Below are 22,531 nucleotides of genomic sequence, written 5' to 3'. Positions count from 1 at the left end.
GATTAGTCATTTCCTTCCTGCTCAGAGATTGACAATTAGGCAGCAGTCTTCCATGGAAGTAGCTTTGTTAGTAACAATGTATTATACCCAGAGCATCATCTGTTTTACCTGTGAAAATTAAAAGCAAACCACAAGTCTCTGTGTTTCGTATTTAGCTTAACTCAAAGGAAAATATGCTTGGCTAGATTTTTAAAAAAAGAAAAAAGGTTTACTGCTAAAAAAAAATTTCAGTGATTTTTCGCTACTGCTTGGCATATATGACATATATATTTGAATTTTTGGATCTACCGTAACCAAATTTCCATTGAGGGAATACCGCTGTAATTGTTTAAGGTGGTACAGTTCAGGCATTCATAGCCTAAATCTAGCTATGATATAGCAACATAGTGATAAATCTTGATTTTCTGTACTTGATAAAGTTCCCAAGGAATTTTTAAAAAAATGACCAAGAAAAAGAAAAAGAAATCTTATGCAGTTATAGCCACTCTGAAGAATGAGTTCTTTAATGGGTGATAATCTCATTTAGAAGATTCTTAACTCTTTTCTCCATTTTTATACTTTAAGAGACAATCTCTTGAAGAAAATTTTGGAGATCAAAATTTGATTCATTGCTCAAGATAAGAAATCCTGTTAGTATCTCTCTTAAGAAAGGCAATATTGAAGAAGAGGGTAAAAACATGGTCTCCCCTGGGAAAGCATCTTTTACAAACAATTTATATTTTTAAATATAGAATATGGTTTTGTCATAATTCTGAGATGCGACTTAGCAATATTGGAACATCCTAAACAATGCTCTTTTTTTTTTTTTAAAAGATTTTATTTATTTATTTGACAGAGAGAGATTACAAGTAGGCAGAGAGGCAGACAGAGAGAGAGGAGGAAGCAGGCTCCCTGCTGAGCAGAGAGCCCGATGCGGGACTCGATCCCAGGACCCTGAGATCATGACCTGAGCCAAAGGCAGCGGTTTAACCCACTGAGCCACCCAGGCGCCCCCCTAAACAATGCTCTTAAAGGATATTTTGAAGATATAAAACATGAATTTTCTTAAGATTCCCAACCCTTTATTGACACTAATTCTAGTTATTTCACAGGCCATAATAACATCATCCCATAAAACTTTGAGGTAAAAGTAATTTAAAATTAATAAATAAAAGCCATACAGTCCTTTTTAAAGGCAAAGGGCATATATCATACAAGGAAACACATGACAATCTGTCCAAATTAAACAACAGTTTGGATTCATTGAGATAGATATTTATTTGATAATTTGACCCACTAATTTATAAATTTGCCACATGTTCTTTCCCCAAAATAAAGTATCAAACTTACGGTTTTTAATTTTGTAATGGTTTCAGTTTGGTCTTCTATGATTTTGCACTTAATTCTTAATGCGTCATTATCACATTCATTTGCCTTTCTCAAAGATTCATTCTCTCTATATAAGCTTTCAATCTGAGCCTCTAATTTCCCACGATCTAAGGCTAGAGTTGATCCTGAGAAATAAACATCATCACTTACAAACTTTAAGAGACCTTGGAAGACTTGTATTTTATGAGCATCTAATCTAACAATGTATAATACAGTAAATAAAAACTGAATAAAAAAACCAAAATATATAAAGTATAATAGAAAGGAAAGGGGAAGACAACCAAAAGACCTTTTAAACACCTGTGGCTATTTGGAAAACCTAAAACTACAAATCAAGAACAAGTAACTCAGACATGTAATATTTAACTGGTTGAGTTTTGGCATTCAAACAAAAAAATCATATTCAAGACTCTTATATGGAATGGACAAATGAGCAATTCTCCATTAAAACCAACATCTACCTAATTGTAATTTGTAAAGTTGTCCATCTACAAATGCCAAATAATAGTATCTAGCTCTTGCTTTATAGTGACAGGAAACGAAAGGAGACTAAGAGTAAACTTACTTATACCTAAGGTGGTTTTCATTCATACACTATCTCACATTTTCCCATGCATAACACAGTAAGTGTTACCAACACTTTTAGAAAAAAACTGAATATTGCATACTCTACAAATAATTTAAAAGCACTAGGAAAGAATTATTTCAGTGACTTAGTTAGTTGTAGCACTGTAAAGGTATACCTGTCCAGAAAAGTAACCAAATTATATTGGGCAGTAAACCAACAACAACAACAACAAAATCAGAGCTGTAACTTCCTAACTAGTGTAATAAACTGACATCTTAGGAGACATTCCATTTGGTTGTTGGGCTGGCAAATGCCTACTCATCCTTCCATACAAAGTGTCACTTTCTTTTTGGTGTCTTAGGCAGAGTTAATAAGCCCTTCCTTTTCTAAATACTCAGATCTGTTGGTTTAGAAGAATGGGTTATTTTCACTTTGAAAATCTGAAAATTTTACCCTGTTGTGCCAGCTCATGTCCCCATACTTTTCTTTCTGTCCTTAAACCATAAATTAGCGATTCCTTGGCGGCTAGCTCAGAAATAAGCTGGACTTTTTCATGCTTGAGAAGTTCTATTTGAATACTCTTCTGCTTGTCATCTTCAATCAGGATTTCAAGGGTGTTGATTTGATTCTGTACATCCCCAGAAACATTGAAGGGGGGAAAAAAAGCAAAGTAATTATTACATTTAAGTGCTTATTTTTTACTTTTTGCATTTTATGAGAAAAGATGTTATTTAAGCAGATATATAGTAAATGCTCCTATATTTTGCATCAGAAAAAGTTTTAATTTTATTAAAAACAGTTATAGGTCATGAAATAAAGTTAAAATTTAAGAGCTATCCCTTTAAAAACCCTGAATTTTACTCTAGTATCAGTTAAAAGAGTAACCATGCATGGAATACTCAAAAATTTTCACCAGCATTTATATCAATAATCTAAAGGACACTTTTAGGAATTAAGTTCTCTTGGGCAAAATACCGCTAATGTCTGAAATTGAGAAAACAGCACTAAAACATAAAATTTATTACAGCTAGGTATATCTAAAAACCACTACTATCACCACACAATTATCAGCAATTTGCAAGGTGTTTCCAAACTCAGGATACCATCTGAGTATCACCATCATAATTTTTGCTGTAACACTATACAACTGGCACCTATTTACCTAAGACATTTCTTAAATTCACTTATTTTAAATATTATTTTAGTGTAAGCAATACCATCTGTGAAATCATGGTTTAATCTACTTCTATTACTTTTCTCATATACCTCAAATATATATAATTAGCATTATTTAAAAGTTTATAATTGTGTTACTTTCTAAAATTATAAAAATTAAGTTGAGACTATGAAATAAAAAGTTACAGTGTTTTACCTGTAAATTTGCTGCTGTTTCCTGTTTTAATTTCGAAACTTCTGCAAGTTTTGTTTTTTGCTCCTTCACCATACAGGTCAGATCTTTAATTAAAGAGGAAGATTCATTTTCTTTTCGTTGGGCCCAAACAAGAGCATGCTTGCTCTTTGCTAACTCAGTTGCAACATTTTCAAAACCATCTTTAACCTATATTTCAAAATTGCATTATAAATAGCAGTTCTCCAAATAAATAGAAACTAACTGTTTCTATGGCTGTGTTCTAATAAAACTTTATTTACAAAAATAGGTCCTGGGCTTTAGTTTGCCAATCCCTGCTCTACAGTTATAGAAGAATTCAGGCTGCCCAATTCTTATTCTAGTGCTCTCTTTACTTGACCATTTATAATCTCACTTAGTTTTTGCAACAGCGCTGAAGAGTAGCTATTATTTATGTGAAGAAACTAAGGTGCTAATAATTTTAAGTAATTTGCTTAAAATCATAAACTAATGTGTAAATAGGGCTAGAATTCTAAAATATCTCATCCAACCATATCTTGCTGATTCTCTTTTCAATAAAAAGCTAGATGCCAATTCTTACATCTTGAAATCTTCTGGCTTCAACAGTTAGAGCAATACGGAATTCATTTTCTAAATCCATATATTGTTGATTTAATGTATCAATTTTTTCTTGGTATTCTTTTATATCCTGCTCATGCTTTCTTTCTTCTTTAGCTACTTCTTTAGCTAAGGCTTCCTGGAACTCAGCATCACTGAAAAACTCCCTTGTTTCAAGTTCTTTCCTGGAATGCAAAACAAATAAAAATCACAGGATATTTATTCACCTGAAAACAAAGAAAAACTTTCAAGGTTTTTAAATAGTTGTTAAAATAGTCTATATTCTCTATTGTTAATTTATTTATTACTATTTTTTTCTATTGTTAATTTAAAATCAGCTCCTCACTTTGGAGCAGAGAAACTGGCACAGTAGAGGAAGGAGATATGAGTATTATTTGATTGTATACTCAGTGGTGATGGGGATAAAAGGAGTGTGCCATTTCTACACCGAGATAGTACAGAGTCATTATATGACTTCTAAAATTCTTTAGGTGCATTTGGAGAGGTGAAGTTCTCCTGCACTATATCCTCTACTTTGGCTGAATCTTTGACATACAACTAATACAGTCTGACCATTACTGGTGGTTGGTTAACAGGAAAAAAAAATCAGTTGAAGTGTGAAATTATTTACCAATCTTCTGATACACAGGGTAAGGTTTTTGCTTTTGTTTTTTTTTAAATTTAAATGTGAGTTCATTCTTTAGAGTTCTCCACTATTTTTCCTGAGTACGTCAAACCCATAATACAAAATCCATTATTTCTAGTTTATATTTTTTTAAACTAGGACAAAAAGTTAAAAGATATTTCTAAAGGAAACTAAGTACAAAATTTTAGATTTTTACAATTATCTCCCCCAATCTTTTATAGTCGTTCTGCCCCTGCATATGATGACAATTTTCCCCGGCACATCAAAATTTAATTTATACATTAAAATCTCATTTATGTAAGGTTAAAAACAAAACAGGTTTGGGAACAAACAGAATTAACCCATGGCAAATACACAATTCAAGTGGTAGGGCAGTAAGCGTAGATAACTAGCTACAAGTATTCAAATTATTGTGGATTTCACAGAACAGGGCCGGCACGCTATAACTAATGGACCAAATCTGGCCTGAGACTCTTTTTTGGGAAATAAACTTTTATTGGAACACAGCCATGCCTATTCATTTACATATTCCCTATGGCTACTTGTTTTACTACACAAATATAGTTTGGTATGGCCCGAAAAGTCTGAAATATTTTTCAGACTTTTTTATCTGGCCCTTCACAGAAAAAGTTCATTGACTCCTGCACTTTAGAGGAAAAAAGACTACTAATTAATTTAATAGGCAGTTACTTGAAGGTCAATTAGAACAGTTTTCTCTGTATTACAATGACCAACTTTTGGTTGTGTTTGGAAAAATACAAAATAAGCTTCATTGTTATAAGCTCTTACCTCAATAAAGCCACCGACTTGTTTTTAAGCTACTAGTTCTTAATGTAATACTGATTTTAATGTATACATAAACATGTTACTTTTCACAAGCCAGTTGTTAGATTTCACCACTGATCAATCAGTCTAGTTTTAGGTAAGGGAGTAGGGTAGGGAGGGACCAAGAAACTTTTCTTTTTCTATTTTTAAATATCATTACTTGGGGTGCCTGGATGGCTCAGTCAGTTAAGCATCTGCCTTCGGCTCAAGTCATGATCCCAGGGTCCTGGGACTGAGTCCCGCCTCTGGCTCCCTGCTTAGTGGGGAGTCTGCTTCTCTCGCTGCCCCGCCCCCTACTTATGTGCTTTTGTGTGCACATACACACATACACTCTCTCTCTCTAATAAATAAAAAAAAGATCTTAAAAAAAAAAGTCATTATTTTCCTGATACATCTTTGATTTACCTGTGTTCTTGTTCTTTCAATGCAAGAAGTTCATGAAGTTGCTGTACTTGTTCCTTTTCTTGATGAAGAGAAGTTCTAAGTAAGTTTATTTCGGTATCAGCCGCGGCAGCTTTGAGCTCCACCTCTTGGATTAGTCGCATCTAAGTAAATATGCACCATTACAGTATTTAGATAATACTCTCCCTGCTTCTTCTATTTTAACGCCAGTTCTCCAAAGAAAAGTGCCTTTTTAATAATAGGAACTGGTGACTAAGCTGATTTTGAAAATCCATTAAATTAATGATGTTACGGTCACATAAAGTATAGCCTTAGAAGCATCAAATACACTAGCATTATCTATAGCTTAATTACATCATAGATCTCAATAATTTCCATTCGGAAAGTATGAAAATGCAATCTTCAGGCTCCCCAAAGACTTTTGAAACCTGGCTCTCAGAATATAAGCCTAACAACCCACACTATTTCCACCAACTATTCTTGTAATTGCTTTGTGAGGGCCAGTCAGAAATAATTCCAAGGGGGGTGGGTGGAGGGGTGGGTGGGTGGCGGCATGGTGTGTGTGCGTCCATCCATCCTGGCTGGCTCAGTTGGTACATACGGCATGCGACTCTCGATTCTAGGGTTGTAAATTTGAGCCCCATGTTGGATGTACAGACCACTCAAAAATAAAATCTTCAAAAAGAAAAAAAAAATCCACAGGAATTGTTATGTTTACATTAATTTTTGCATATATACTAATCTTTTAAGTTTACTCTGTAACAATATAACTTGTTTCAAGATACAACTATTAATTTGTGTTAACTCATATGACTGATAGATAAAAAGGGAGAAGTACCTGTGCTGCTTGCTGTTGCCCTTTTTGTCTCTCCATTTTTTCTAATGCTTTTTCCAGAGTTCTTAAGTGTCTAATGTGATCCTCTTGTTGATCTCTTGCTTTAATTAATTCAATAGTTAGTTTTTTAATTTCATTTTGAAGTTTGTGAACCATAACTTCGAGCTGTACTTTGGAATTTCTCTCTTTAAAAATAATTTCCCTTAGCCTAAAGGAGAAAACAAATGTGACTTTAATATGTATTATACATACAAAAGGATAAAAAAAATGTAGTTAATATTAAAGGGCTTAAGAGCAAGCAAGATGGATTAAGATAAAGCCTGTGCCTTTCAAGGAGTCCAACACCTAGGAAAGGGAACAGACATGGATACAGTTATAAAGCTGTAAGAGAGAAATGATATATAAATAGATGACTGAAAGTCAACTTTGACCTCCCTATATCTTCCCCAGACACAAAATATGGATTTTAGCTTTCTCTCAGTTAAACCTTTTGATTACAACTAAAAACACTTAACTACTGAAATTAAAAGTGAGAATTTATTGACCTACATAAGCAATTCAGAGGATGGTGGGGATGATTCTGAGGGACCACTGAAAGCATGAGAGACCACTGAAGCCACGAAGACCATAAGGATTCTTGTCTTGTGATTCTCTACGAGCTGGTTTCCATTTCTCCTACAGTAGAGCTCCTTGTAAAGTATGAAGGAGAGAAGGAAAAAGCTAAAAATATCCCTGGGCTCACATTCTAACACCTCTGAGGACTAAGGCACTACCCAGACCCAGCCTGGGTCAGATGTTCATCTTTTTTTTTTTTTTTTAAAGATTTTATTTATTTATTTGACAGAAGAGAGAGAGAGACACACAGCAAGAACAAGCAGGGGGAATGGGAGAGGGAGAAGCAAGCTTCCTGCTGAGCAGGGAGCCTGATGCGGGGCTTGATTCCAGGAACCTGGGATCATTACCTGAGCTGACGGCAGATGCTTAACGAGTCGAAGGCAGTTGCTTAATGAATGAGCCACCCAGTACCCCTAGGTGTTTATCTCTAGACCAATATTATAGGCAGGGAGGTGAATGATAATAGAATACAAGTCTAGCATTTGGAAATGGGACAACAAATAGCAAAGACAGCCTCATGAAAAAATACTAAGCTAGGTAGCCACTCCTATATGTATCTGCTGTAATTCCCAAGCCATAATTTAAAAAAGCAATATATCCATATAGCCATTTCTCTAATCCTTATTCTTATTATCTCTCCTCTTGCCTTTGAGAGTAGTCTCCAAACTGGTCTTCCTTTGTTCACTCTCTCAACTCCAGTTTGGTATACTATATGAAGAGTATTGAACTTTACTCTGCGGACTAGATGGTGGGTGGGAACAGAGTGACTACAGATCACTAGAATTAAAGCAATTCTCTAAGCAAGAGATACGGGACTAAACTAAAGTGACAGTAAAAGATAGTTCAACCTCTTAACAAATAGAATAAAAAAGATAGCAATATCAACTGGTTGTGGGATAGAACAAGAAAGGAAAAAAAAGAAGATTCCTAAATTGCTAGCTTTGGTGGCTGACTGGATGGGATAATATTTATTAGGACAGAGAATATAAAATAAGGAGCAAGATAAGTACAGTATGGACATATTGATTTAAGACACTTATGAGCAATGTACACAAGGCATTTCTAGTAGGTTATTAACTGGTAAGATTTGCTCATTCAGGGGATGCCTGGGTGGCTCAGTTGGTTAAGCATCTGCCTTCAGCTTGGGTCATGATCTCAGGATCCTTGGATCAAGTCCCATATTGGGCTCCTTGCTCAGCACGGAGCCTCCTTCTCCCTCTGCCTACTGCTTCCCCTGCTTGTGGTCTCTCTTTCTGAGAAGCAAATAAATAAAATCTTAAAAAAAAAATTTTGTTCATCAAGGAGGTTTGGATGATAAAGATTTGGGAGCTTATAGATTAGGTATTAAAAATCACAATAAGAAGATTTGGTCTTTGAAATAATGTATACTCACAGCATGGCACCTAGATGATAGACTCTGTATTAGGGATAAGGAATATGGAATTCCTACCAGGTTATGTAAGAAAATAAAAAATGTGTGAGGATCTAATGCCAAACAAGTATCTGAGGTATAAATAAAAGCAGGATCAGAAAAGATTGATGCTGGATTTTCAAGAAAATAATCTATATGTAACATGGTAAACATGGACAACAATGGAAAGATTAAGGAAGGATAAAGATGAAGTATGCCCAAATTTCAATTTAAATGGAATCTGGCTAGCAGCCCCAGACACTGCTTCCTCAAATATACCACTAAAAGATACCTTTTACACATAAAAGGTAAAAGATACCTTCATACACATAAAATTAAAAACAAGAAAAAACATGCCAAAGTCTGGAAAAAATTTCAATTATAAGGCAAACAAAACTAAATTAAAAGAAAAACAACTAGAACACTCGGGCTTAACCTCATAAAACCGTATCTTTCTTGGGGGGGAACGAAGATAAATTCTCTCTCTTTCATGACTCAAGGTCACAGAAGCTCTATAAATCTACTATCCCACTCTATTAGCTACCTAGGTACCTAATGGCAACGAGAGTGCTGTTTTTCTGAGGTAGTCAGAGATTGTCAATCTATCCATCTTGTTCCATTACCTCTGTCTAGTATCTTCTTGTATCAAAGATAGCAATTCCTAAAACAAATAAAGCAGGAAGTTGGTGGGTGGTGTAGAAGGGCTAGTAATAGTATAATGCATCACAGCTTGCATAATTGAGAGGTTCTCATAGAACTCATGATGGGTATTATAATTTTCCTTATAATCCAAAGTTACAAAGTACAAGAAAAATAGCTGCTGGGGATAGAAAATACCACATGAGTATCATAAAATTTTACTAGTTAAATACCTAAAAGAACCTGAGAACTGGGTTAGCGGCTGTGTACATGAACTTACTAATCTATTAAGATAGTAGAAAGGAATTTATCCACTGTATAAACAGACAGGAAATGGAACAGAAAGCAACTTCCCAAACTGTACTTGTTGGCAAATACTAAATCCAGAAACACAGTGCTCATTCAAGAACAATAAGAGATAAAAATCAACAAGAACTCTATGGAGAAGTCTTGTAACCCTTTGAGGAAAAGCATAACCTTAGAAATAATTATCTGCAGGAAACAGAAGATAAAAGTTACTATAATTCAGAAAACTGGTATTTTCAGAGAATAGAATAAGACAAAACTGCATTAGAGTATACAGAAAAAAAACAGATAAAATGAGCAATGGAATGGAGAAGATAGAAAAGCAGAGACACCAGGGTTATTTAGTATCAGAGCCCACTGTAGAAAACAATATGCAAGAGAGACCAAATATGACTCACGAAGCTGAAAGTTTCCCAATCCCTATTCTTTATAGAAACCAACACTTTATAGAAAAAAAAAATGCCAATCCCTGTTTTAGTCTTTTGCTCTTCTTCATTTATTATACTTATTTTCAATCTAACACTTCCCAGCTTGAAGGCACAAGTAAGTGTACCCTGAATCCTCCATTTACATAACAAAAAAGCATTAAATCTTTAAAATTAGTTCAAAACAAACTAAAACCACATACATTGTTTTTAATCTTACTACACCTACTGTATACTAAAGTATTCCAGTTCCAGGTTTAGTATTCTTTGCTCTAGGAGAGATCTTTCAGTTTACAGATTTTCCCCTTACCTATCTGTGGTGAGTACAGCCAGGCTATGAATATCTTTTTTTTCATTTGCATGTTTGTGTAGTTCAGCAATATAATCCATAAGTTTCTTTTCAGCTTGTTCAGCTTTCCATCTCTTCTCTCTCTCTTGCTCTAGTTGTTCAATAAGTGTCTGAAAGAAAACAATAGTGTTATATGAACCAGCAAAAGTTACTTAACCTCTCACTGCTTCAGTTTTCTCATTTATAATATAGGAATAATAGTTAATTCAAAGGGCTGTGGTTAGAATTAAGTTAGTGGAAGTAAAGTATACAGAACAGGGCAGAACAGTGTGTGGTACATAATAGTCACTCAATAAATGCTAGCTGCTATTACTTTTGTCCTAATGATAATTATTATTTTCAAGCATTAAAGGCACTTTTCTTGAGGACAGGCATGGAAGGTTTGAAATTGTTAAAAAAGCAATTATACTACTGGAAGAACAGTGCACATTATAATCGAAAGTGTAACTAGCACTTCATAAGTTAAAACAAAACAAGTTAATATTAGAAAAATAAAAATCAGTGTGTACTAAAAATTCTTAACTACAGGAGAATTATTAAGGCAAATACTGAGGAATATTTAAATTCCTGAAGGCCTGATTTTTTTTCTTGGTTTTGTTTCTCTTTTTAAAGTAAGCTCTCTGCCAAACGTGGGGGCCTGAACTCACAATCCTGAGATCAAGGGTCTCATGCTCTTCCAACTGAGCCAGCCAGGTACCCTTCTTTAGCGCCTCTTAATCTGGGATCCATGCTTTCAAAACCAGACTTCAGCAGAGTCATGAAAACCTTGACATTAAACACATTTTTTGAATGTGCATAAACCTTCTCTGAGAAGACCCGTAAATCTCCTTAGCTATGGATCTGAGGGTCCGAGACCCCAAAGTTTGGAACCACTGTTTTAAGAAATAAGAACTTGAAAATTTTGATCTGTTTTTTGTCTCCACAAACCTATCACAAATGACTTCACTAAAATCTGACCTTAGATAAATGTCTAATTTCCATTCCTTTACAAATTACAAAAATACACAAAATCTAGAAGTCAGGAAGGGAAAAATGACCCAATCCATCTCTCCCATAAAATTATATTCAATATTTTTTGCTCATAAAAACATGCATTATTTTACTGGGACTAATTTCATATTTAAAACTAAGACTATTCACATTCATTTTTTCTTAATCTCTCTCCTTTTTTAAGTAGAGAAATCAAGACCTGAGCTGAGATCAAGAGTCACACACTTAACTAATTGAGCCACCCAGATGCCCACTTAATCTCTCATATCATACCCGGTAAGTGGGATCTTCTGAGCTACTGTTGTCTACTTTAATGATTTCAGTCTTCTGTTCTTCTGCTTCTTCTAACATATTACAATTTGCTAAAGATGATCTTATATATAAATCTTTAAAGAAAGGTGGTTTCATTTTACGATTACAGCTGCAAAGAATAAAACATAGGTAATAACCCAAAGAAATGTACAGTATTTATACTAGTTTGCACAACTTAGGTAATGACAGTCTATCAGTGAAAGAGATCCTTTTGTAAATTTATATATATATACCGAACCAATCAAATCTCTGACATTAGAAAAGTAATATCACTCTGAAAAAGCTTAAAGGAATAAGCCAAAAGTATTAACTTCTGTCTGTGTGCCTCATTTGAATTTCTAAGACAAAAACAATTACCTCATAAAAGGGTTGTTGTTTTTACTGTGGTGCTTAATAGTCTGAATAGTTTTGGAATGATATGGGATTTTTGATCTTCGAGGAATTCTTCTATTACATTCTTTTCTGTTGCCATAGTCACTTTCAGAAGTCATATCTGTATCTCTTTTTGGTCTGAGATCTTTCTCAGGAACATTATCTACTAAAGAATCAGAAGTCTAGAATAAAAAAACCAACAAAAGTTTGTTAAAAGTTCAGTAGAGTATATAAGATTTAAATGTGAAATTTCCAGGACATTATGACTTTTTACAAGATTAAAGGTTTGTAAACTAGGTACGTTCAGAATTAAAGACATGGAATTTAGCTTCTGGTGTGCACAAGGAAGCTCCTACGAGGTTGACTCTCAAGATAGCAATGATAAACTCTAGGAAAAATATAAACAAAACTAGAAACAGAAACTATTTGGAGGCCCTGGACAGCAAACAAAAGAAGGCTTATTATTATTATTATTATTATTATTTTTAAATCAGAGAGAGGGAGAGAGAGCGAGCACAGGCAGACAGATGGCAGGCAGAGGCAGAGGGAGAAGCAGGCTCCCTGCCGAGCAAGGAGCTCGATGTGGGACTCGATCCCAGGATGCTGGGATCATGACCCAAGCCGAAGGCAGCTGCTTAACCAACTGAGCCACCCAGGCGTCCCAAGAAGGCTTATTCTTGAGAGGAGCGGACAGTTGGAAAAAATGATCAGAACAGGATGTTCTGTTTTTACACTTTTCACTTGAGAGCTTACCACAATCAGCAGTACACAAGGAGTCTTAAAACTCGGGTTGAAAAACCAGACTTTTGGGCCTGAACAATCACTGGATAGTACAGACCATAAGAAGCCCAGTACAGGATAAAAGAAAAAAAAAAAAAGAATTGCTGCCCAAAAGACAAATTTATAGTTTAAGTGAAAGCAAGTTAAATGTTTGCTATGACAAAAGTATCAACATTCTTCAGAGAGCTTAGCTATAATAGCGTCCAAAGTCTCCACAGCATAACGTCCACCATGTCCAGGATATTCTCCTATTCTCCAAGGAAACACGATCAATGGAGATCTAACCTGAGAGGACTCAAATGTTCAAATAAGCAGAAAGAACAATGGTGTATTACTTAACTATAACAAAGAATTATATTGCCATCGTGATGGCAACATGGTGCCAACATGGATGGACCTAGGGTATTCTGCTAAGTGAAATTTAAGTCAGAGAAAAACAAACACTATGATTTCATGTGTAAGTGGAATCTAAAAAAAAACCAAATGAACAAACATACAAAAAATCCAAAAACAGACCCATGAATACAGAGAACAAACTGGTTGTTGCCAGAGGGGAAGTGATGAAGGGGTGGGCGAAAAGAGTCAGAGATTAGAAGGTAGAGGTTTCCAGTTCTGGAGTGAATAAGTGAGAATAGGGAATACAGTCAATGGAATTGTAATAGCATTTTATGGGGACAGATGGTAGCTACAATTGTGGTGAACATAATACACAGTTTGTCAAAACACTATGTTATATATCTGAAACTATGTAACACTGTTTATCAACTAAACTTCAATTAAAAATCATAAGAACTTTAAAATAAAGATTATAACCATATTCAATGATATAAAATATGCTTGTCTTTAATGAAAAGAAAAATTCAGTAGAGAAAAAGAAATTATAAAAAATTGAAATTGTACAACTGAAAAATACAACACCCGAAGTAAAAATTGGCTGGCCTTAAAAAGAGAATGGGTGATGAAAGAGTAAGTGTACTTGAAGATCAGTTTATTGAAGTTATTTAATTATAAAAATTATTTAAAATGAACACAGTGGGAAAAAAGTTGGTAAGATGTACAGAGTCTCAGGGAACCATAGAAGAGTATCTAAAGGTCTAAGCAGAATCTGAGAAAAGGGAATATGGGACAGAAAAATATTTGAAATGATGTCAAAAATTTCCTAAATTAGGTAAAGACCAATTTATAGGCTTAAAACACTCAGAGAAACCTTAAGTAGGATAAATATGAAGAAAAAGTATCCTTAAGCACAATGTCGCCAAATTGCTGAAAATCAAAAGTAAAGGTAAATTCTTGAAAGCATCCAAAGAAAAATGAGATATTATATACAGAATATCAAGGATTCTAATTAATGCTGACTTTGCATTCAAAACTATGGAGGCCAGGAGACAGGGAAAAAAAAAGAGAGAAAAAAAAAGCTGTCAATATAGAATCCTATATTCAGCAAAAAGTGTCCTTCAAAAAAGCAAAATGAAGAGAATTTGTTGTCCTCAGATGGCCACTATAGGATTTGCTACAGTAAGTACAGTCTGAAAGTCCTGGCTGAAGGAAAATAATAACACAAGGAAATTAAATCTCCAGAAAGAAAGTACCATATATGATTTATTTTTATTTTTTAAAAAAGATTTTTTTTTATTTATTTGACAGAGAGAGAGAGAGCACAAGCAGGGGGAGCAGCAGGCAGAGGGAGAGGGAAAGCAGGCTCCCTACTTTGCAGGGAGATGGACGTGGGACTCAATCCCAGGACCCTGTGATTGTAACCTGAGCCAAAGGCAGATGCTTACTGACTGAGCCACCTAGGAGCCCTTCGTATATGATTTATATACATGTAAATACAAATAATTTTTAAATATTTTTTACTCTTAATTCCTTTAAAGCAAAAATTAAAACACTGTCTCTGGAGTTTATAATGCCAAATGAGATACATTTGGCAACTATAACGAAGTGTAATAGATATAAGAATTCTACATTTTATATGAATATAGTATTGAAAAGTCCATTTTTAGAGCTATCACACACAGAAATAAAAAGTATGACTAAAGAACCAAATACAAATTAAGACTGGATTATAACAAATATACAAGATAGAAAAAGTAGAAAAATGAATAAAAAAGTGAACAGAAAGCAAACAATGAAATGGTATATCTAAGTCCAACTTCATCAACAATTATAGTAAATGTCAATGGACTATGGACTCTTCAAAAGGAGTGATGGCCAGGCTGAATTAAAAACAGGACACACCAATATATAAAACTTACTTCAATATATAGATAAAGCAAGTAAAAAGAAAATGGCTGCCACAATGGGCTACCACTTCATACCCAGTAGGATGACTACAATCAAAACCACAGATAATAACAAGTTGGTGAGGATGTAGAGAAACTGGAACCCTCATACAATGATAGAAGGAATGTAAAATGGTGCAGTTGCTTTGGAAATAGTCTCGTCATTCCTCAAAAGGTTAAACACAGTTACTATCTAACCTAGCAATTCCACTACTATATATAGCAAAGAGAAATGAAAACCTATGTTCACACAAAAGCATATACCTGAATATTCACAGTAGTGTTATTCATAATAGTCAAAAAGTGGAAATTACCCAAATTAACATATCAAATGAAGAATGGATAAAATGTGGTATATCCATACAATAAATTAACTTACATTTTTAAAATAATGAAGTACTGATATATGCTATAAAGTGGACAAAACATGAAAACATCATGCTAAATGCAAGAATATAATCACAAAGGGCCACATATAGTTGATTCCATTTATATGCAATTTCCAGAACAGGCAAATCCATATAAAAATAAAATCCACTAGTAGCTGCCTAGGGCTGGAAGAAAATGGTAGTGACTGGTAATAGGTACAAACCACTGAATTTCATGGTAAGCGAATTATAATTCAATAACGCTGTTATTTAAAAAGAAAACAAAAACCTGACTGATGGAAAAAATTCATCACTTAAGTTATAAGCATAAGAAGGCTGAAATGGTTATATAATATCAGATAAAACAGACTTCAAGACAAAGAATACTCCCAAGACAAAGAGGAATACTTCATTAGGAAGATAGCACAGCCATAAACATGTATGTGCTTAATAACAGAGGTTCAAAATATAATAAGTGAATGTTAAGAAAATTAAAGGGAGAAACACTTTTAGATGGAGATTTTAACATCTTCCATACAAATGATAAAAATCAGACAAGTAAATTTTAAAAAAATCAGTAACAATAACTGATAGAACTAGATAAAAATATCAGTAATGACATGAGCTATCTGAAAAAACTACCAGCCATCCTGACTTAACAAGTGTACAATAAACATTCTGTCCAAGTGCACAAAGAACAATCACCAAGACAGACCACATGCTGGGCTATAAAATAAGTCTCAGTAAATTTCAAAATGTTCTCTGACAAAATGAAAATAAATTGGAAGTTACTAACAGAACATATCTAGAAACCACAATACTTGAGAATTAAATGAGACAGTTCTAAATAATCCTTGGATGAAGAAATAAATCACAAGAGAAATTAGAAAATATTTCTAGGTAAACAATGATGAAAACAAATGTATAAAAATTTGTGAAATGTAGCTAAAGCAGTGCTTAAAAATATTTACTGTTTTAGATGGTTAATTTAAATTAGAAGACAGTTCTAAAATTAATAATCTAAGCACTTACATTAAGCTTAAAAATGAAGGGTAAATTCGAAGTAAGAAGAAGAAATAATAAAATGTAGAAATCAATAATACAAAACACAGAAAGCAAGTAAAATTTACGAAACTATCTTTGTAAGAGAAACAAAATCTTGGCTAAATTTTTAAAAATATTTGGGCGCCTGGGTGGCTCAGTGGGTTAAGCCGCTGCCTTCGGCTCAGGTCATGATCTCAGGGTTCTGGGATCGAGTCCCGCATCGGGCTCTCTGCTCAGCAGGGAGCCTGCTTCCTTCTCTCTCTCTCTGCCTGCCTCTCAGTGTACTTGTAATTTCTCTCTGTCAAATAAATAAATAAAATCTTTAAAAAAATATTTTATTTCTTTGAGAGACAGAGCAAGAGAGGGAGCAAGGAAACATAAGCAGGAGGTGAGGATGAAAGGGGAACGGCAGAGGGAGAGGGAAAAGCAGGTGATACAGGACTCGATCCCAGGACCCTGGGAGCATGACCTGAGCCAAAGGTAGACGGTTAACCAACTGAGCCACCCAGGTACCCCACCCTTGGCTAAACTGACCAAGATAAATAAATAAATAAATAAATTAATTAATTAAAAAATTATAAAATAAAGGAGAGGACACAAATCATTATCTGTAATAAAGGAAAGGCTATCATTACATATCCTATAGATGTTAAAAAGACAGTAAGAGAATATTTGTAATAATTTTATGCTGACAAATTAGATGAAATGGACAAATTATAAAACACAACTTATCTAAAGCAACACATGATGAGATAGAAAATGATTTGCCTTATAATTATTAAAGAGAGTGAATTCATTATCACAAACCTTCTAGGCCCAGATAATTTTACTGGTGAACTTTATCAAACATTTAAGAAAGATTAATTCCAATCTTATAAAAATTTTTTAGAAAATTTTAGAGAAGTAGGGCAGTTTTCAACTCATTTAGGTAGGCAACATTAATCTAGTATCGATACCAAAGATGCCACTATAAAAGTAAAAACAAATATCCCTCATGAGGAAATTGTGAACCTTTATAAAATATTAGCAAACTGAATCCAATTATATAGGAGATAATTTATCATGATTAAATGAGGTTTATCCCCAAAATGTAATGTTTAACATCTGGAAACATGTTTAACATCTGGAAACTAATCAATGTAATTTATACTATCATGTGAGTCAAAATTAAAAAAATATATGATCATCTCAACAGATGCAGAAAAAGCATTTAGCAAAAAAAATTCAACAACATCAGAACACAGCTAATTGGGAAGAGAAGTAAACTCCTTAACTTGATAAAGGACATCTATGAAAAACACAAGATTCACAACATACTTAATTGGGAAATATAGAAGGCTCTCTGAGGATCAGGAATAAGATCCTCGTGCCCACTGTCACCATTCATCTTCAGTATTGTGCTGCAAACCCTAGCTATCGCAACAAAGCATAAAGGGCCAGCATAAAGGTCAGAGAAGAAGGAAAACTGTTTCCATATGACTGTTTATGTAGGAAATCACCAGGAATATATAAAAAAAGTACTAACACTGGGTCGCCTGGGTGGCTCAGTTGGTTGGACGACTGCCTTCGGCTCAGGTCATGATCCCGGAGTCCTGGGATCGAGTCCCACATCGGGCTCCCAGCTCCATGGGGAGTCTGCTTCTCCCTTTGATTTCTCCTTGCTCATGCTCTCTCTCACTACCTCTCTCTCAATAAATTAAAAAAAAAAAAAAGTACTAACACTATTAAATAAATTTAGCAAGGTCACAGGATCCAAGATATAGATACAGATATATATCAATCAATAAATAAACAGTATTTCACAAACAAGTAGCAATCATGGAACATGAAACCACAGAAATGGTTCAATTTACAATGTTATAAAAGAAAATAATTATGAATAAATTTAATAAAAGGTATGTAAAACTTATATACTGAAACAACTACTGAGAGTGATAAAAAAGATCTAAAGAACAGATATACAACATGGAATGATTTCAAAGTTATACTGAATTAAAGAGGCCTTACACAAAGGAGTATTGTACAACTGCTTTTACATTAGGTTCTGGAAGAAGCATTCTATAATCTATGGTGAAAAAGGGAGGAAAGTGATTGCCTTGGGGGGGGGGACTGGAAATGGGTGATGTTGATGATGGTTATGTTTATCTTCATAGAAGTTGGTAACAAGTATATACTTGTATATTGTCAATTCAGGGAAAACATGTATCTGTATTTTTTTTTAAGATTCTATTTATTTATTTGACAGAGAGAGAGAGAAGGGGGAGGGAGAACAAAGCAGGGGGAACAGCAGGCAGAGGGAGAGGGAGAAGCAGGCTCCCCAAGCAGGGAGCCCGATGTTGGGCTTGATCCCAGGACCCTGGGATCAGGACCTGAGTGGAAGGCAGATGATTAATGACAGAGCCACCCAGGCACTCCCACGTACCTGTATTTTACATCAAAAGATATGGTTAAAAAAATACTGAACTTTACAGTTAATAATATACATGTTTAAATATTTTGAGGGAAATATACCAATGCACATAATTTGCTTTGAAATGTGTCATAAGATAGTTTGAACAACGAATAAATGGATAGATATATCATGATATAAGCAAAGTAAACTGCTGACAGTGGAATCTAGTTTCTGGGTATACTGGTATCTATGAAATTCTTACAAATTTGTGCTAAGTTTGAAAATTTTGTAGCAAAATGATAGGGAAAAACTAAAAGACGTAAGTCTTCACAGAGAACCTCAAAATCAGTGAAATAATTTTAAGTCTCATAGTTAAGAAAAAACATCATGGTAATATAGCACATTTTCAGTAATTTTATGACCTGACTTATAAATTACTACTTTTGAAATTACACTGAGTATATACATCAATGGAAATTAAAACTGTTTGTTTACCTTTCACACAAGTTAGCATTCACCTAATTTTTTTTAATATGCAGAGCAATGAATCATGTTTTTTCCCGAGATAGCTAGACTCCTATTTTTGGTTACAAAATAGGAAGAATTATCACTATAACCGAGTATGAAGCATATTGGTGGAAAGAATACCGGGCTGGATATCAGAGATTTGGATCTGAAGCTTCAACTCTTACTACTAAAGGACACTTACATAAACTCCTGAATTTCTTTTCTATAAAATAAGAATGATATATTGATCCCTAGCTACTTGATTGAGTTGTGGTAAGAATGAAATGAGGATGGCATTAAAGAAGTTCAAAAGCTCACTTCAAATTCAGGTTATTAAAATTAAATCTAAGTTCTGACACTGGCAGAAGAGTCAGCCTTTAGAAAAGAGGAACGATGAAATCTGAGGAAACAGTAAGTCTAAGAACTAAGAGCTCAGTGACACGTTATCAAGGATGTCAAAGAATATATAAGCTGGTATTCTTATCCCAGGTCTATTCCTACGTACCTCTGCGCCTCACGTGGTGTCTAGGGTATTCTAGCACACACAAATCCTTACAGCCCTATTCATTTGCTGCCCTAAGGCAGACTTTTTGTTTATCTAGCATTGTTATGTTAGTGTTATAACTATGATAATAGTTCAGAATTATTAAAAACCTTTTGAACCATAATTCTACTATTAGCATTTTCTACTCCACACCCCCCTCATTTGGAGAAAAAAATTTTGAATATTAAAATTTAATTACAATAACTAGGTTAAACTGACATTTGACTAATAGTGTCTTTGGCCTGTACCACAATATGTCTATCCTTTACCCAGATAGGGGCTAAATAATAATCCACTGCATTCTGAGAAGTGTGGTGCTTAAGAAAACAACTGTTATTGTAGATCACATTCAAGAATGCTACAGCACAGACTGGAGACCCAAACAGCAATAAAATCTAGGCATTGTCCATTCTCACAATTCTAAGATTCTAAAAGCCAGTGTACTAGTAGCAGGGGTAAAGAATATCTCAGGAAAGTAAAGATTAATTTGGTGAGGGTCTGCTGTAAACAGAAACTGAAGCAGGAACTATGTAAGTTAACCTGTCATTCAGCTCTAAATTCTAGAAGTACTTTTAACCTTTAATCAACTGTAGATAGTAGAGGCCCAAAGTAACTCACGTATCCTCTATGTTTATAAACATTGAGTCAGAAGAGTTCTGAGTTTGCTCAAGGTCAAAAGGTTGGTTGGACAGAAAAAAATGTGATGTACAGCAGAATAAAGGAATTAATAATAAACATTTGAAGGACAATAAGGAAAAAGTTAAAAAAGTATGTCATCATTTTCTACTACTATTACGAAACAGAATCTTATTTCTGTAAAGGAAAAAAAAACCATACATACACAACAGAATGTTAAGTATAAATCGTTTTGGGTTGGTTAGCTTATATGTTATTTTTATTTTAAATTTTTCTTAACTACTTTTTTTTTTCCCCAACACACACTGCTTAGAAATATAGGAAAAATAGTTACTTCGGTGAGAAGCTGTAAAATTTGATCATCTAATTTCTGAAGTTTCATGTCGTTATGAAAATTGTTTTCATTGTTAACTTTCTCCGGCTCAGAAGATGGACATATAGATATAAATGATGTCAAACCAGTATCTGTTGGTGATGCAAACTGATCCAAGGGAACTATCTCATCAATGGGTGGTGTTACCACTGGCATACTACCAATTATCTATGATACAGAAACAAACCAAAATCTTTTAAATTTACATGAATTAAAATTTGAAGGTATCTTTTCTATTAGAAAAAAACAATACCATACCTCATCTTCACTTATATTTAGAGGAGAATCAGAAGAAACTAAGTTATCCAAAAGACCTTCTAAGCACTGTAGGCGTGATGAGTTTATTTCTGACGAATTTATTGGCTCACCAAATATGTTCTTGCAGTCTAGGATTCTAAGCTGTGGCAACGTCTGGAGCATAATTGCTCTGTACCCTTGGAAACAAATCATTCAAAATGAAAAGTCAGGCATTAAAAAGTTAATTATTTCTCAAATACAATAAATTTATCACCTACCAGCTATATCACCTGAATGATAAAATTAGTCCTGGAATACAACTAATATACTTGTAAGAAAAGCTACTTAGTCCTTCTCTAGTATGTAATCATTTTTTTTTTTTTAAGATTTTATTTATTTATCAGAGAGAGAGAGGGGGAGAGAGCGAGCACAGGCAGACAGAATGGCAGGCAGAGGCAGAGGGAGAAGCAGGCTCCCTGCTGAGCAAGGAGCCCGATGTGGGACTCGATCCCAGGACGCTGGGATCATGACCTGAGCTGAAGGCAGCTGCTTAACCAACTGAGCCACCCAGGAGTCCCTAGTATGTAATCATTTTAACTATATAACAAACAAACACTCTCCACCACCCCTCCCACATAATCCTCCTGGTGATGATCAGAAAGTTAAAAATCATTATTGCTGGATTTATCTTTTGTAAAATTGCTTCAAAGTTATAAATGCATGATACTGGTAAATTTATTCTGAACAGAAAGCCAAACATGTCTTTTATTTGTAATATGAGTAATATAAATATAAATCAGGATAATGTGGGTAACCACCAGAAATTCAGAATTTTGCTAATGAGGCCTTAAATATTATTTTATTTTAGTATTATATTATTTTATTTTACAATTAAATGTCCCCATCTTTCTCCCTGAAATTAGATATAATTAAGATTAAGATAGGTAATCTATAAGCTACTCAAGAATATTTTCTATGTATAATGAAATATGAGAAATCTGACAAATTTACATTTGGTGTTTAGGCTAAAAGAAACACTTCAACTTTGCTGAAATATAATGTTAAAACCAAGTATTTCTAAAAAGGCCAATGAAGTGGTTGGAAGAACTCCAAAAGAAAGAAAGAATCTAGCAAATCAATATTAGAAATTTTGAAGGGAAAAAAGTTATTTTAGTAATAGTAAGTATCCTTTCAATTCTAGGGGGAGGGCAACCGTATTGAAATACCTCATCAAATAAAGTGAAAAACAAAGGTTCAAACTGTAGGTACCAGAGATTCTTAGACAAATTGTTAGGGGGAAAAAATCCAACTTGGGTGAGTACAGAAAACAAAAATAAAG

At 34.1% G+C, this 22,531-nt stretch overlaps 1 protein-coding gene across 4 annotated transcripts in view; it reads right to left on the bottom strand.

Annotated features, from left to right (window-relative positions):
• The window catches only part of LRRCC1 (leucine rich repeat and coiled-coil centrosomal protein 1), a 36,880-nt gene that overhangs the window by 6,523 nt on the left and 7,826 nt on the right, over positions 1–22,531 (bottom strand). For 3 of the 4 annotated variants that reach the window (XM_059394802.1, XM_059394805.1, XM_059394804.1), the window contains 11 exons: positions 21,214–21,389; positions 20,917–21,123; positions 12,015–12,211; positions 11,619–11,766; positions 10,317–10,465; positions 6,614–6,818; positions 5,779–5,918; positions 3,886–4,087; positions 3,309–3,494; positions 2,390–2,564; positions 1,330–1,493 (listed from right to left, as the gene is read on the bottom strand). In XM_059394802.1, the coding sequence (XP_059250785.1) occupies positions 1,330–1,493; positions 2,390–2,564; positions 3,309–3,494; positions 3,886–4,087; positions 5,779–5,918; positions 6,614–6,818; positions 10,317–10,465; positions 11,619–11,766; positions 12,015–12,211; positions 20,917–21,123; positions 21,214–21,389 (1,949 nt within the window). The remainder of the gene's footprint in view (positions 1–1,329; positions 1,494–2,389; positions 2,565–3,308; positions 3,495–3,885; positions 4,088–5,778; positions 5,919–6,613; positions 6,819–10,316; positions 10,466–11,618; positions 11,767–12,014; positions 12,212–20,916; positions 21,124–21,213; positions 21,390–22,531) is intronic. The other variant, XM_059394803.1, reaches the window with a different exon arrangement.

This window comes from Mustela nigripes, chromosome 3, assembly GCF_022355385.1.
Source record: "Mustela nigripes isolate SB6536 chromosome 3, MUSNIG.SB6536, whole genome shotgun sequence".
NCBI lineage: Eukaryota > Metazoa > Chordata > Mammalia > Carnivora > Mustelidae > Mustela > Mustela nigripes.
Note: the sequence above shows the minus strand (reverse complement) of the source record. Positions and strands in the feature narration are given on the sequence as shown.